The sequence below is a fragment of the Trachurus trachurus genome (assembly GCF_905171665.1).
Source record: "Trachurus trachurus genome assembly, chromosome: 22".
Taxonomy (NCBI): Eukaryota; Metazoa; Chordata; class Actinopteri; order Carangiformes; family Carangidae; genus Trachurus; species Trachurus trachurus.
This window is the reverse complement of record NC_139907.1, coordinates 12,120,668-12,134,497: the sequence shown is the minus strand read 5'-3', so window position 1 is coordinate 12,134,497 and position 13,830 is coordinate 12,120,668. Positions and strand designations below refer to the sequence as shown.

General features: G+C 41.2%; 2 protein-coding genes across 2 annotated transcripts; both read right to left on the bottom strand.

Moving 5' to 3' along the window:
- Positions 1–352: 352 nt before the first annotated feature.
- Positions 353–7,117, bottom strand: LOC311005502 (thrombospondin-type laminin G domain and EAR repeat-containing protein-like; the record flags this gene model as incomplete). The annotated part of the gene is made up of 13 exons (XM_083997926.1): positions 353–506; positions 782–883; positions 991–1,169; positions 2,584–2,816; positions 2,900–3,107; positions 3,203–3,364; positions 4,006–4,076; positions 4,167–4,298; positions 4,402–4,558; positions 4,675–4,765; positions 5,180–5,529; positions 5,998–6,221; positions 7,033–7,117. 13 exons carry the CDS (start codon positions 7,115–7,117, stop codon positions 353–355), a joined length of 2,148 nt encoding a protein of 715 aa, XP_083854052.1.
- Positions 7,118–9,280: 2,163 nt separating this feature from the next.
- LOC311005842 (small ubiquitin-related modifier 3) lies at positions 9,281–13,080 on the bottom strand. The gene is made up of 4 exons (XM_083998452.1): positions 12,954–13,080; positions 11,925–12,053; positions 11,677–11,748; positions 9,281–11,530 (listed from the first exon to the last, which is right to left on the bottom strand). The coding sequence occupies exons 1-4, from the start codon at positions 12,972–12,974 to the stop codon at positions 11,468–11,470; spliced, it is 285 nt and encodes a 94-aa protein (XP_083854578.1). The 5' UTR covers positions 12,975–13,080; the 3' UTR covers positions 9,281–11,467.
- Between the last annotated feature and the right edge of the window lie 750 nt (positions 13,081–13,830).

Sequence of the window (13,830 nt, the reverse complement as noted above, 5' to 3'; positions counted from 1 at the left end):
ATGTAACTCAGATTAAATATAAATATTTACCCTAAAGAATATCAATAACATTCTTCAAAATCCACCGTGTGCAATTTCTGTGTAGCTGTTGAACGCAGCTATCAGGTTGTTACCAAACAAATGATCCCCAGAAATAACATTAAGGACATTGCTTCAATGGTTGTTACAATGCTGACAGTACATAATTGAGATTGACCCTGAAATTGTGCGCAGGCACAGTTTTGTGAATGCACACATATATTTCAAGCATTATTGTAAGCATTTCTAACTCAAACACACACACGCACGCACGCACGCACTCACACACACACACACACACACACACACACACACATGCACATGCTCTTCTTGCCTAATAGGTTTTCAGCTTGAACACTTTGGACAGAGGTGCTTTGGCACTAGAGTAGATCAGATATGACTCTCCTTTAAAGCTGAAAAACTCCCAGTCACTGCATCCAATGGTTGGGAGCCAATGGACAGGAACAAAGCCTTCATATCCCTTCCATCTAAAAACAAACAGAGGAAGAGCAGTCAAATCAAAGGTCCATTTGCATCAGCATAAAAATAGCTCTATCAAAAAATAGCTGTGGGTTACTTATAGTTCCTAATGAATCTTCACCTGTCAAAAGTGCTGCTGTTCTTTCTCTACTCTTGCTCACAGGAAGAAAATAAATCTACATTACAAATGTTTCTGAGATGATTTCAGCACTAAATTACACAGCAGTCAGTCTACAGGTGAATTATTTCACTCTGGGAGGGGTGTTGTTGACAAGATGACTACCTGTAGAGAATGCTGTTGAGTGAATAGGATTCTCCGTTAAAGGAATTAGCAACAACCAGAAAATGTTCCTCCCCGAGGGTGAAGAACTCCCAGTCCACGGCACTGGAGACACAGAGAGGTATGTGGTGATTATAAAAGGGTGAAATGTCATGAAGTGTTCTTGTTGTGTACACAAGTGTCTGTAATGTTTGCAGATGTGTAGCCTATACCTGTAGGTGACAATATCCTGGAAGCGGACAAACAGCTGTTCGTTCATGTCCAGTTCATAGATAGTGGAGTTGATGGCATATCGACTCGGCCCATTTCCATGGAGTCTGTGACCATTGGCAACAACTAGGAAGACTCTGCTGCCGATCTGAAACATTTCCCAGTCTGTGGCGCAAAACGTCTGGTTGACAATAGTAAAGAAAACACAGAGTGAGTTTGACAGAAGTCTGAATAATGTTAAAACATGATAAGAAGTAAACAGCTGAGCCTGCAGCAGTGTTTTGCTTAGAGATAGGCCTAATATTAGCTTGTTAATGCTAACATGCTGATGTTTGGCAACCAACACAACCAAGTATTTGGTTGTAAAGTATTTCGCCATTTAAAGATTTGACCTGCTAGCAGTCAAAGTCAGTGGATCACCAAGTCATAGCAACATCTTCAGAGTCAAGTCAAAAGTATCACTGCTGTGTGCAGGTCCATCCAATAGTTTATTTACTCTCAAAGGACAAATGTCAAACTTCTGGTAGCGTTAGGGGAAAAGTCAGAGGACAGACAAAGTCTATGGGACATAAAATATATGTGCTACGAATACCTCTGCACACATTTTTGAGAAACTATCCAGTAGACAGAGAGATTTCACTAGATAAGTGAAAACTTTGATCTGTTCATGACATAAGAGATTCAGAGAGGGGTTCTTTCAAAGTTATTATAATGCAAACTGTGGGGGACCTGAAAGTTTAAATGAAATTTCAAGGCATTCATCCCATTGTTTAGAGATATAATTTGAAGTTACAAATGTAAACACCCTGGTGGCACTACAGAGAAACTCGCAGGACCAGCAAAGTCAGTAGGATTTATCCTTTGTGGACCATGCAGCATGTCTAAAATGCCATGTTGAGCTGTTTCAGGCTGCACCAATGTGGTGGTCTGACGGTCTGACAGACTGACATTGCATCTATGCAGCCACAGTGTTATCGTGGCTTAAAAGGTGTCCAAATGATGTTTTCTTTCTCACTCAATGATTTCGGGTGATTAATTTCCACTTGCCCCAGGGTGTTCTTGTGAACCCTTGTATCCAGCTGTGGAGTTTCCCTAAATCACACATCTCACATCTTATGGTTTCTCATGTGACTATCAATGTGTCAACGCTCTTTCCTCAAATGTGGCTAGATTCAAATATATGATTCACTATCAGTTTACATGTCAAAGCATTGCTATCGCTGAGGCAAATCATGGCAAACCACAGGCTCTATTTTTGGATCTGTCTTAAATGCTTAGACACGCCCATTACTTTCTGCCCCATCTCTCTTTTCATTCACCCTTTATCTCTCTCTCTGTTTCTAGTTCCTTCCTTCTGTGTGTACAGACAAGATAGATGTTTTTTCATATTCATATCAAAGATACAGATCTCATCAGAGGAAATCAAAGTCCAGCTGGGGAGAAAATGAATGGTATGGAAATCATGCGGTGAAATGCTACATTTGAGTTTTAATTTCCACCTACGCTCAAACATCCAAATTAACTCTGTATTGCGGTGTGGAGCCAAACATCTGGAGCTGAGGGATTATTCACCATGTGTGATGTTCACCACATACCTTGATTGTCTGGAACACCTGGAAATTTCCATTGACCCAAATATAGATGACAGAGTCTACAGAAGTGGTCACTCCATCAAAAGCATTTGCAACCACCAGGAAATGGTATGGTCCGACACTGAAGAACTCCCAGTCGTAGGCCCCTGAGGTCCGCAACATCTGGTGAACCTCAAAAGACTTTGTCGACCTGTTCCACTTGTATATCACACTGTCTATAGTGTGATTATTATTACCTGAAAAACAATCAGAAGGCAGGATTTAATGCAGGTAATCTGGAAGATAACAAATGGTAATATGATCGATATATAGTTTTTACCTTTTCTATGATTGGCCACAGCAAGATAGTTTTGTTGGTTGATGTTAAAGGCCTCCCAGTCTCTGGCACAGTAGGTCTGCAGGGTCCTAAACCGCACAAACTTTTTTCTTTTCTTGCTCCACTTGTAAATCACTGAAATGTCCATCTCTGACTCTTTGTTAAACTGAGTTTGTGGCCCTCCCCCAGAGTTCGACACCACCAGGTATACCTAGATCAAAAACAAGACAGAGGGGATAGCAAGTCAAAGCTCATTTCAACTGTAAAGTCACCACTCTGATGCTTTTTATTTCCATTTCTTCATACTTTCTTTCCCATGTTAAAGTGTCTCCAAACCAGGGCTTCGTGGGTGGTGATGTTCTGGTAGAGCTTGAATCCTGACTGGGTCCACAGATACACAGCAGAACCAAAAGCTTTGGAGCGGTGAGCCATTGCAGCCATGAGACCCATGCCAGGTACTTGGAAAATCTGGAGATTTGACAAAACGAAAAGGAAAGTAGACACCAAAATATTAAACTTATATTGTTTAAAAAATATCTAATTGAGTGACTGAAAACTACCTGAGATTTCTAAGCTAAAATCAAATAAACCAATAATGGAATAGCAAGAGAGAAGAGGATCAATCGCAGCCAACCAAGACCGCCAAGACAATATCATTACATTCAGTTGGCAGACACTTTTACCCCAAAGCAGTTTATAATAAATGTAATAAATGTTAGGTCCAAAAGTAATATATCTTCCTAACTTGGGAGTGTATTCAAGGGATATCAGAACAACAGAGGAGCATGATACAAATGATCTCCCAAACAGGATTTGGCAGCAGTGGTTTCCGACCCTTTTTAGACACCTCAACACAAGCAATTTCTGTTTCTGTTCTCTTTCTGTGAAGAGGTTAAAACCCTACAGTATTTCAAGAGGAAAACATTTTTTATGTTAAACATAATCCATTTTATTCTGATTTCTTATTTTGGCAATTATCATTCCATCATGTTGTGTCCCTTACAAACTGGTCCCCCAAAGGAAAGATATGTTTCTTGTCTGGTCTGCCGTGGGTTACCTCAAGTATTAGTATAGTGTAATTTGTCATTTGTGAATAAGTTGATGAATACCTCCACATCATGGGTCTCTGAGCTGGTGGTTAGGACTTGATGCTCCAACACATAATCCAGTCTTTTGTGATCTGAGTAGATGGAGGGAGGTGAGAATTTCATCAATGTTTGATCTAAATGAAGAAGACGTTTTCTCATCTCGGTTGATGTGCAGTTCTCACCCTCTAGCACAGTGATCCACACTGCACCGTCACAAAGGTAGAGGCCTTTCTTGAGCGGATTGAACCACAACTGGCCTTTTTGCAGCTCTGAGCACACGTGGGCCAACCCCACTGACACTGGCTCCTCCATTTCTGTCAGTACGTGATCAAAGCAGGCAACAGAGGTTAAAGAGGCATGAAAGGGGAGAGACCATACATACAGTATCAAATGCCTTGTAAAAAAAATGCAAGTTACCGTAAGAAGTGAGACGGTTGTCCCCCTCCCTCCCCATGACAGGCAGGTCTAAGAGGAGCGGTGGGACCGACAGAGCTGCCAGTTGGGGGTCTGAGGAGGGGCAGATCTGACGCGTGGCATCCAGACCTGGTACCAGAACCAGCTGTCGTAGCAGGCCCTGTACATGGGCAGCAGATAAGATGCAAAGTTTTTTTTTCATGAAAATGCATTTTACAATGTTAGGCAGCTTATTTCATATTAATTAATGTAATTAAAGTTAATTATATGACTTACTGAAAATAAGCCTTTCCATCTCCCCCGACTGCCAATATGGAATCTGGATCCCTGAATGTTCAGGTCTGAAGGGAAAGGCGTGGAGGGAGCACTGTTCGACATAAAAAGATGTAATTATTTCTAATAGCTGGAGTAAGTTGTTTTTCTTCTGTAAATGAACATAAAGCATGTGTAATTAAAGTAGCCGCTCACATTCTTCTGTTGTCGTCTGAGACAGAGAAGTATGCTACATGAATTGTATTGTATAAGTACTGTATGGGTGCTGCTGATATTCCTCCTTTCTATGTGCCAGAGGGAGTTTCCACTAAAAACCATCTATCACATACTGTCAGGCCACTATGATATGGCTGCAGGGGCGAGAGCAGATTTGGAGCAGTGCCATTGTATTGTGGTGAAGGATCTACTATCCCTCAGGGGGATTGAGAGGGAACAGGAAGAGAGGACGGCGGGAGGCAGACAGTCGACAGACAGAAGCACTCAGGAAGAACAAAAAGGAGAAACTTACATTTCCACTGGTGAGTTACAGTCCACTGTGAGCCTCACGCCACTGCCCACGGTTAAAACTAGAGTGTGCCACTGGTTATCAGCCAGCTGGGTGCCTCGAAACACCCAGTGCTCCACGACCCCTCCGTGACCTTTAAAGAGGAAGTGCAGATATTTTCTCGAAAACCTGAGTCCCAGGATGATCCGTTCACGGTCCTCGTTGTTTTTGCCCTGCTTCTCCTCTCCGTCTTGTTCGTCTCCACTGTCTCCACTCGTCTTTTTGTTGCTTTCCAAAACATCTCCTTTGTCGTCGTCCACAGCTCCTTTTTCCACTGTTTTTGGATCCATCAGGGAAAAGATGTATTCGTTCCTCTGTGTGACAAACAGGAAAAACTTTCAGGCACATAGTATTTGACACGAAAATAACAAAATATAATTAATTAAACATATTTGGAACTATTTGTACTTAAAGGTACAGAGATTAGTTGATTTAAATGACATTTTCCTTTACAATGAGGCATTAGTTTGATAATCAAGTATTTGTTTTGTGTATTTTAATATTTTGAAGTCAGGAATACCTTTAGCTTTTTATATGAATTATGATAATAATCTTGAGATCAATCAATAATGAAAATTGCATGGTTGCATGGTTCAATTTAATGTTACTTTTTTCTTCTCATCTACATTTCTGAGGTAAATGCATGTTTTACTTCACTACTCATTTGCGGTTACAGATACAAGTTATTTTCCAGATTGAGAGTTATTCTATTCAATCTACTTAAAAGAACCCTATAATCTTAATTTATTTACTTATATCAGTGTTCATATGTTCTTGCTCACCGTGGATGCAGCATGAGTGACTTTTAGGGTCACAACAATGGAGAATTCCTTTGGGAAGAGGTCACAATTCACCAGCAGCTGGGAGGAGGGGAAGCTCATGGAGGTATGAGGGCTGGAGAAATGTACACCCCTCACTCCTCCAGCCTGCTTCATTTGCACCCCGGGCACGAGTTTGGAGGGGTCCCTCTCGAGGACAAAAGACAGGAGATCCAGAGGGAGCAAGTCTGCAGACAATAAGGAAAAGAAGAGGTCAGAGGGATTGTTTCGAGTTACTGACGCAAATGGGGATGTGCTGTAAACCAGTGGGTCCTAACCTGAGGGCCGGGACCCCCTGAAGAGGTCGCAAACTAAATCTGAGAGTCCTGAGATGATTAGTGTTTTTTTTTTCTTCTTCAATTCACTTCCACAAAGGGATTAGTTGAATAATAGAAATAAATCAGTGGCCACTCTGATAATCTTTCATAAAATACCAAGATTCCTGTTTCTAATGTGACCGTTTGCTGCTGTCAAGTAATATTTTCAAGAAGTTACTGGAATATTTAACAGTGTAGTATTGTACAGTGTAGTATCAAGTACTTTTACCTAAGTAAAGAATCTGCACACTTCTCCCACTACTGCCCATTGATTAATATCTATCATATTAAACCAAGGCGTCACAAACAGACAACTGCTACTAACTAATAAATCAGTGAATGACACAGTGTGCTGGAGTCCCCCGATGTGTGAGAAATAGCCCTGGGTGGCAGTGGAGCTATAGGAGGTCTGTAGTAGTATAGTAGTGGAATCCTAACCACATCCAATGTCTGTACATGTTTGTGGATGTTAATTTAATACTGCACGTAATCCTTAATACACAAGCTCTCCCACTGTGCTGTAAGCTCATGCAGACAGTTGGAATTATCCAGAAGAATTTTAGCTGCAGGGGTTTCCCAGGTGTTTAGATGAAACGGTAAATCACAGAATAATCATTAGCATTGTGTATGTTGAAATGGGCTGAGGTCGGAGAGATATAACAGAATCAGAAAGGCACAATACCTGTACAGTGTCTCCATGTGTCTGTGGTGGTGCTGGTGACCCTAAACCCCAGGAGAAGGAGCTGCACAAATATGAGTGATGACATTACAAAGCGCCTCTTTGCTTCAGTTGCCAGTCGATACGAATGTCTCCATGATGAAGGTAACTCTCAGTGTTTTTGCTCCCTTTGTCTCTTATCTCAAGTGACAACACACTCCAGACGACTGTGTGTTGTTCATGTTGACCCAACTGAGCATTTTGAGATGGTCCAGCAGCCCCAAAGAAAAATGTCTACCCCACAGACTGTGTAGAAAATCATCAAAGCGTTACTAAGCTTTCACATGCACTTCAATAGCAGGGGTAGTAGGTCTGTGCTTGGAGAGAAATCCATTCATCTGTGTGGAGAATCCTGCACCTGCAACTCCTTTTAAACACCGGAGCCATGCAAATCACTAAACAGCCCGTCACTCATCCTCCCACAACCACCTCTGATGACACAGAGCTGCCAGAGGGGTGAGCTGCTCCATTGTGTGTGTCTCTCTCTCTGTGTGTGTGTGTGTGTGTGTGTGTGTGTGTGTGTGTGTGTGCTCACTTATGACAGACAAGCAGGCAGACAGAATATTTTAATGTAATAGTATTGAAAATATGTCAAAAGAGAAATTCCTCCAGACATGCAGTCAATGAAAGAGGCCTTAGAAGACATAATTTCTTCTTTTTCATTAAAAGGCAACCTAAAAAAAAAAAAGAAAGAAAGAAAACGAGAGAGCATCTGTGACCTCTGGGCCACTAATGCATAGGTGGATGTGAGCTGAGCTATTATCATATTAGCTGTTATCCCATAGTTTATTACCAGAGAAACCAAGGTATGTGCACGACCTCAGCTGTGATATTAAAGTCTCAAATCTGGTTGTTTTCCTAAAAGATTTGCAAATATTACTCAGTGAAAATGTAATGAAGCCTCTCCACGGTGAAATCAAATGCCAAATGGACACAAGTACTTATTTGAAATTAGGCAAATATTGTCATCATACAAACACTGCAATGGACAGAGTGCTAGGAGGGTCCAGTGCACAGTCTCAGTAGCTCTCAGACTTCTAATTGTGGGGTCACTGAACAATTTAATCATTAATAACAACTTGAGATTGTATTTGTCCTTTGGTTTGTTGGTTACTAGGCACTTGCTAAATAATCAAATTGTGTTTTCAGAGACAGCGGCATCTCAGATTGTCTCAGATCTCTTTGAATCCTCTCATCCACCGACCGGGTTATTTACAAGGCAAATGCTCTCTGTCTCTCTTCCTCTCACCCACATTAATAACATAGACTACACACAGACCAGGACACAAGATACCAACTTTAACTCATTCTTCTTTTCCTCTATCCAGTCATTAATCTTTCTTCCTTCCAGGCACGACAAGGAGTGGGTGTTTCGTTCTCTTGTGTGGTTTTCAGATGGATCTGTTTCGATGCAGAGAGGTTGATGTAGATTGGCGCGCAGTTTTCCTTATTCCTGGTTTGACTCATCAGTCACAGTTCAATCTTATCACTGTTTCAGTTATACTGAATGGAACCATTCAGTCACTTTAACAGATAAGATCTGAGATTTTAGCACACAGCCTCAAATGATGCAGGACAACTTAGAAGTAAAAGTGAAAAAAAACAATGATATTATTTAGTATATGAGCATGCATTTTATTTTCACTGCTCTCAGTTTGGTCTTTAAATTAAGCCAAAGTATATTAGACTTTCAGGACCAGGGTCAAAACTGTGTACGTTTCTACATGTTCATGCATTATGTTGGACTGAATCTGTGTTTTTGTTTGTTTTGGGGATAGTGGATGTTTATACAAGTCTGTGGTGAGTATGGTTTTAAAAGGCACAATTAACTCAAACCAGAAGTCTTATGTCATAACGGCTCAGTGGCACCACCTACTGTCCTCTACAGTTTCCGCTATTCAGGCCGCATGACTCCAGTCAAGTGCTTCACATACATTTATAGAAGGCAAGGACACAGGAGGAATTGAAACCTTGTCTTGCATACCAGGCCATATGCCAACTAAATATAATTCAGTGACAGTCATGCTCTTACAAGTGGCAGTATATTTTAATTCATAGGATCAATACAACAGATAGGGGGAAAAACATGGATGAAACACAGCTTTGTTACTTTTTACCTCCCTCTACAAGAAACCCTCAGTGATAATTGTAAAATATGTAACAATGGTCAAAATTAGTCAAAAATAATGAAGCTTCAGGCAGCAAATCTGAGTACCAAACTATATTTATTGTATACAGTAGTAAAAGACCACAAACAATGTACAAATCAGTAGAGAAACAAATAACATGACAAGACTTGGGCCCTGTTCTTCAAACATACATACAAAGTGTAGCTCATGTTAGCAACTTGGTGGCAGGCCGATTTGTTTGACTCGATAACTGTGCTCCAACCACATATGGGAAAATATCTGCAAGATTAAAACATTAAATCCATGAGGCCAGTTACAGCTCCTCAGATACTGTCACCTCAAGAAAAGGAACCAGTCGGTATTACAAATGTAGGTGCTTAAGTGGTATGGTATCTTTATTTCCTTTCTTCTCAATTACATTGGATTTATGTTGTTGTACTTTTTATAGTATGTTTCACTATTTGACTTAAAAAACCTCTTCAGCTGTAACAATACTGATGGATTGGTGCTTTTTAAGAAAGGTGCAGCTTTATGTGAAAGTAAAACTGGCAAGTTAAAAAAAAAAAAAGGTTGTGAGCGATCCAACTCATGATGCAGGAGCTTGCGCTTTTACAGGTTTCGAGCTCAGAGACAAACTGTCACATTTATCCTGAACTGAAAAATCCAAGCTCATGTCATATCAGACCATCAATCAAAACGAAGCCAACTTGGTTATCCATGTATGAAGAACAGGGCCTTGTGGGTACAGAACACTTATCTCCCAAACTCCATCAGTTGACCTCCCTGCCTTCCCAATATGCAAACGGCATAACTTAACTGCAAAATATGAGACATTCATCACCACTTGCAATAGTTTCAGTTTTCAAAACTGCACTTGGTTGGAAAGAAATGGCCTGCAACGTCTGCCTTATGCACATCAAAACATAACCTCAACAGGTGACAAAGTGGAGAAAAGTGTTCTCAAAATGCATGACAAACGCATCCTTGCTTAAACTGGAGGCTCCTTCAATGCTCGTCTGGAATCAGCTGTCCCATCGGCCTACATTCGCAAGGACAATACAGAGATGACACAACTGACCCCAAAGCAACACTATGGAAGCATCTCCCAGTCACTGCCACCCACAGCCCAACCTGAAAACCCACAAGCAGAGCAGCCTGTAAAGTATACCATACGGACTGATCATTGGCCCACTTGTTCAGAAAGCAGGGAAAGACAACAAAAGTTGTGTATTCCACATCAAGAGATCATCTTTACACAGCCACACCCCAACAACCTCCGACTAAGGATGCAGCAGAGTGGTGTGAATTAGATTTCCCTCCCCGATGACTGAACAGGAGATGACTGAATATTAGTCTGTATGGCAGAAAGACCCTGAAGAATCTTCCTCAATTAGTAGCAGTCAAAGAAGCAAATAACATTAATGAAATACAAACTCCCTTAAAATCTTGACAGTTCTGACCTTATAGTTTGCATTTAGAGTGATCCAAGTACAGCAAATATGAAACAGAAGTTCGGTCTTTGGAGTATTGGTCCAAGCCCCACAACATTTATCTAACATCCACTCTGATACTTCTGTACAGAAAAAGAAAAAACAATCCCAATCCCTCGGGCGTCAATTCTTAAAAGAAAAAAAAAAATTACAAAAAACATTGCAGAACTCTTTAGCAAAAGCACCTAAAAGGCAGAGAGAATTAAAATACATTTTTGACAGAAGAGCAGGAGTCACTGGTCAGACAAAAACACACAAGAGAGCGAAGTGAAATGGAAGGCGGGTGTGTATTAAGTTCAGATCGTGCTTCCATTTCAAAAACCATTTTCATTCCCACTGACTGTGAACCGTGGGCAAAAAAATCTTGCAGAGCCCTGAATTCAACCCCGCTGGATGAAAACCGTGACAAACTAATACTAAGCTTTCACTGGAGAGTGAACGAGAAGCACTGACAAACCAGGAGCAGCTGTGGCGCACTGTTGGTCCAATCACAGCCTGCAGTGCCAGAAGGAAATTGTTGTCCTGATTGGCGAGCAGACTGTCGACACACACAAAAGTTCAGTCCTGGCTGAGACAGCACATAAACAGCTGAGGAGCCGCCCCTCCCACACCTGACGAAAAACCATGACAGACATCTTTAAACTTAAGTAATAATAATAATAATAATAATAATAATTAATAATAATAATAATAGGCTGAGAAGGGCAATGAAGAGGGGAGGGACAGTGAAGGTGGCTGAGGGTGTGGTCTGAGGGTGGCCGTCAATGAGGTGGGGAGGACTTAGCAGAGCCCGCCCGTCTGCTGCTGGAAAACATCTATGGTGTCTTCATCCTCCATCTCCAGCTGTGGGGAGCAGAGGGTCAAAGGTCCCAGTTAGTAAATGTAAACAATAACCAGTGATGCAAGGGTTAAATGTAAGAAATAATCAACTACGGTTATTATTTCTCTAGTGTATTCATATTGTGGTGAATAGACCATAGTGTCTTTACCTGTGCAGGTGTATCCGTCTCATTGATGGGCTGGCCATCAAACCTGAACCTGATCTGCCTTATTGAAAGACCCTGCAGAAGCAAGACAACAGGCATGAAGAGCACGTGCAGAGGATTTTTTGTACAGGAATAGCAAAGTGAAGCATGGATAGAGAGGCTGGATGCAGGGAATTACAGCAAATCCACGATAATTACACATTGCTGGAGAGGAGGAAATTTAAAAGCTGTCATTAGCACTATGGGCTCACCTGTCGTTCACAGTACGCCTTCATTAGTTTGCTGAGCGGTGTGTGTCTCTTGATTTTGAACTGGACCACCGACCCATCTTGCCCCGCAACCTTGAGGTTGATGTGGTCGTTCTCGGTCTTCACTCCCTCCTGCAGAGACACAAGCAATGAAAAACAGGAGTTAAAGCAGCAGGTTAACCAGAGTCACACAGATAAAACAAACATTAAAGAGCTTTAAACGGAAGTGCATATTACAGGTGAGAGCACTGCTTTCAAGAGACACAAACCAGCCAAGTAAGTTACCAACCAGACTGCAAGCTACACACAGTCTGTCACTTTTCAAGTAATTTCACAATAAAAGACCCATGCAGTATGGTGAAGGAATAATGTGACACCACTTTGCTGATACTTTAACCAAACCAAAACTTGCATGGAGACGTAGGCCGGTTACAATATGTTGCTTCCCGGGCAGTCACAGACTGAGCGCTAACATTAGCATGATTAGCTCCGGGCTAAGTGTTCAGCACGCCAGCCTTTAGCAGCCGGCTAACGCTGCTAGCTGTTTTTGTTTTGTTGTGTTGTGCAGTGGCCAAAAACTAGCGAGGACCCGTTCACAGCAGCAAATACAACACGGCTGTATTAGTTTTTTTTAATTAGTGCGTCACCTTCTTTAGCGCCTCTTTGTAAGCTGCTGCAGCTGCGGCATTTGCTGCGTTGCGGACATAACGTGGTCCCGTTTCGACAAAGAAAAAAAAAATCCGCAAATGACAATCATGCTGTAAATTGACATTTCTGCCCACAATCTTCGAGACCCTCGCTAATGGGACAAAAACATTTGTGATTTCCGTCCGCTGCTTGTCGCATAAGCGCATCTAAATGTAAATCTCGATGTGCGGGTTCTCATTCATTTGCGAAACAAACACTGCGCCGATTCAGAGAAACGTGCAAACCAAGGCCATTTTAGATTGCACATCTCAAGAGATGGTTTGGCAGGAGCTCGACTGAGCCTCCGCTGTAAAACCCAGAGCTATGAGAGCTTTGATATCTTACCTTTGGTTTTTCCTCTGACATCTCGGCTGGTTTTTGTGTCACGGTTTTTTCAGAATAATCGGTTAATTGCGGGTTGTTGAGAGTCTCTGCCGCCTTCGCTCCTCTCGTCTCCTCCACCGCTGACGGGCGCGCGCTTAGAACCGCAGTCGCACATAAACGATTGGACGCGAGGGGACCACGTGACGCATAAATCGCGGGAGCGCTGACACGGGAGCGCGCACCAATGTAAAATCCTCGGTCACGCGAGCTGACGAATTGAATCCATGAACCTGTATGAAAAAAACTCTTAATTGTAATGTATTTGTAGGAAATATAAACCACATTTATGGATAATCTAAAGAAAACTAGAACAAGTATTAAAAAAAAAACTTTTAATGTTGTCCTAATAAGTCCTTTTAATCAAACATTATAACTAGGCAAGGCAAGGCAAGGCATCTTTATTTATATAGCGCATTTCATACCAAGGCAACTCAATGTGCTTTACACAAAGACAAAACATTAAAAAAGAAGAAGCATAAAACAGAATAAAAACAAACAAAACACTAAAAACAGAGTTAAAAGCAAGAGCAAATAAAAGTAAAATAAAAGAAAATAGATAAAGTTTTAAGTTCTTAAAAGAGCTCAGGTATAAGCATGTGAAAAGAGAAATGTTTTTAATCTAGGCTATCATGCTTTGCTAGCTGTTTGGATTCAAACAATGGTTTGAATGGTATTCAGAAACTGTGTTGCAAATGTTCAAATACGTCCAGATCTGAAATCATATCATTGTTATTTTTTTTATAAAGGTAAATGGAATTTAACTACTAATCAATGTAATAGATAATTGTGTGCTATCTCAGCTGTAGAACATGTTCACATCAGTAATTTAATTCATAAA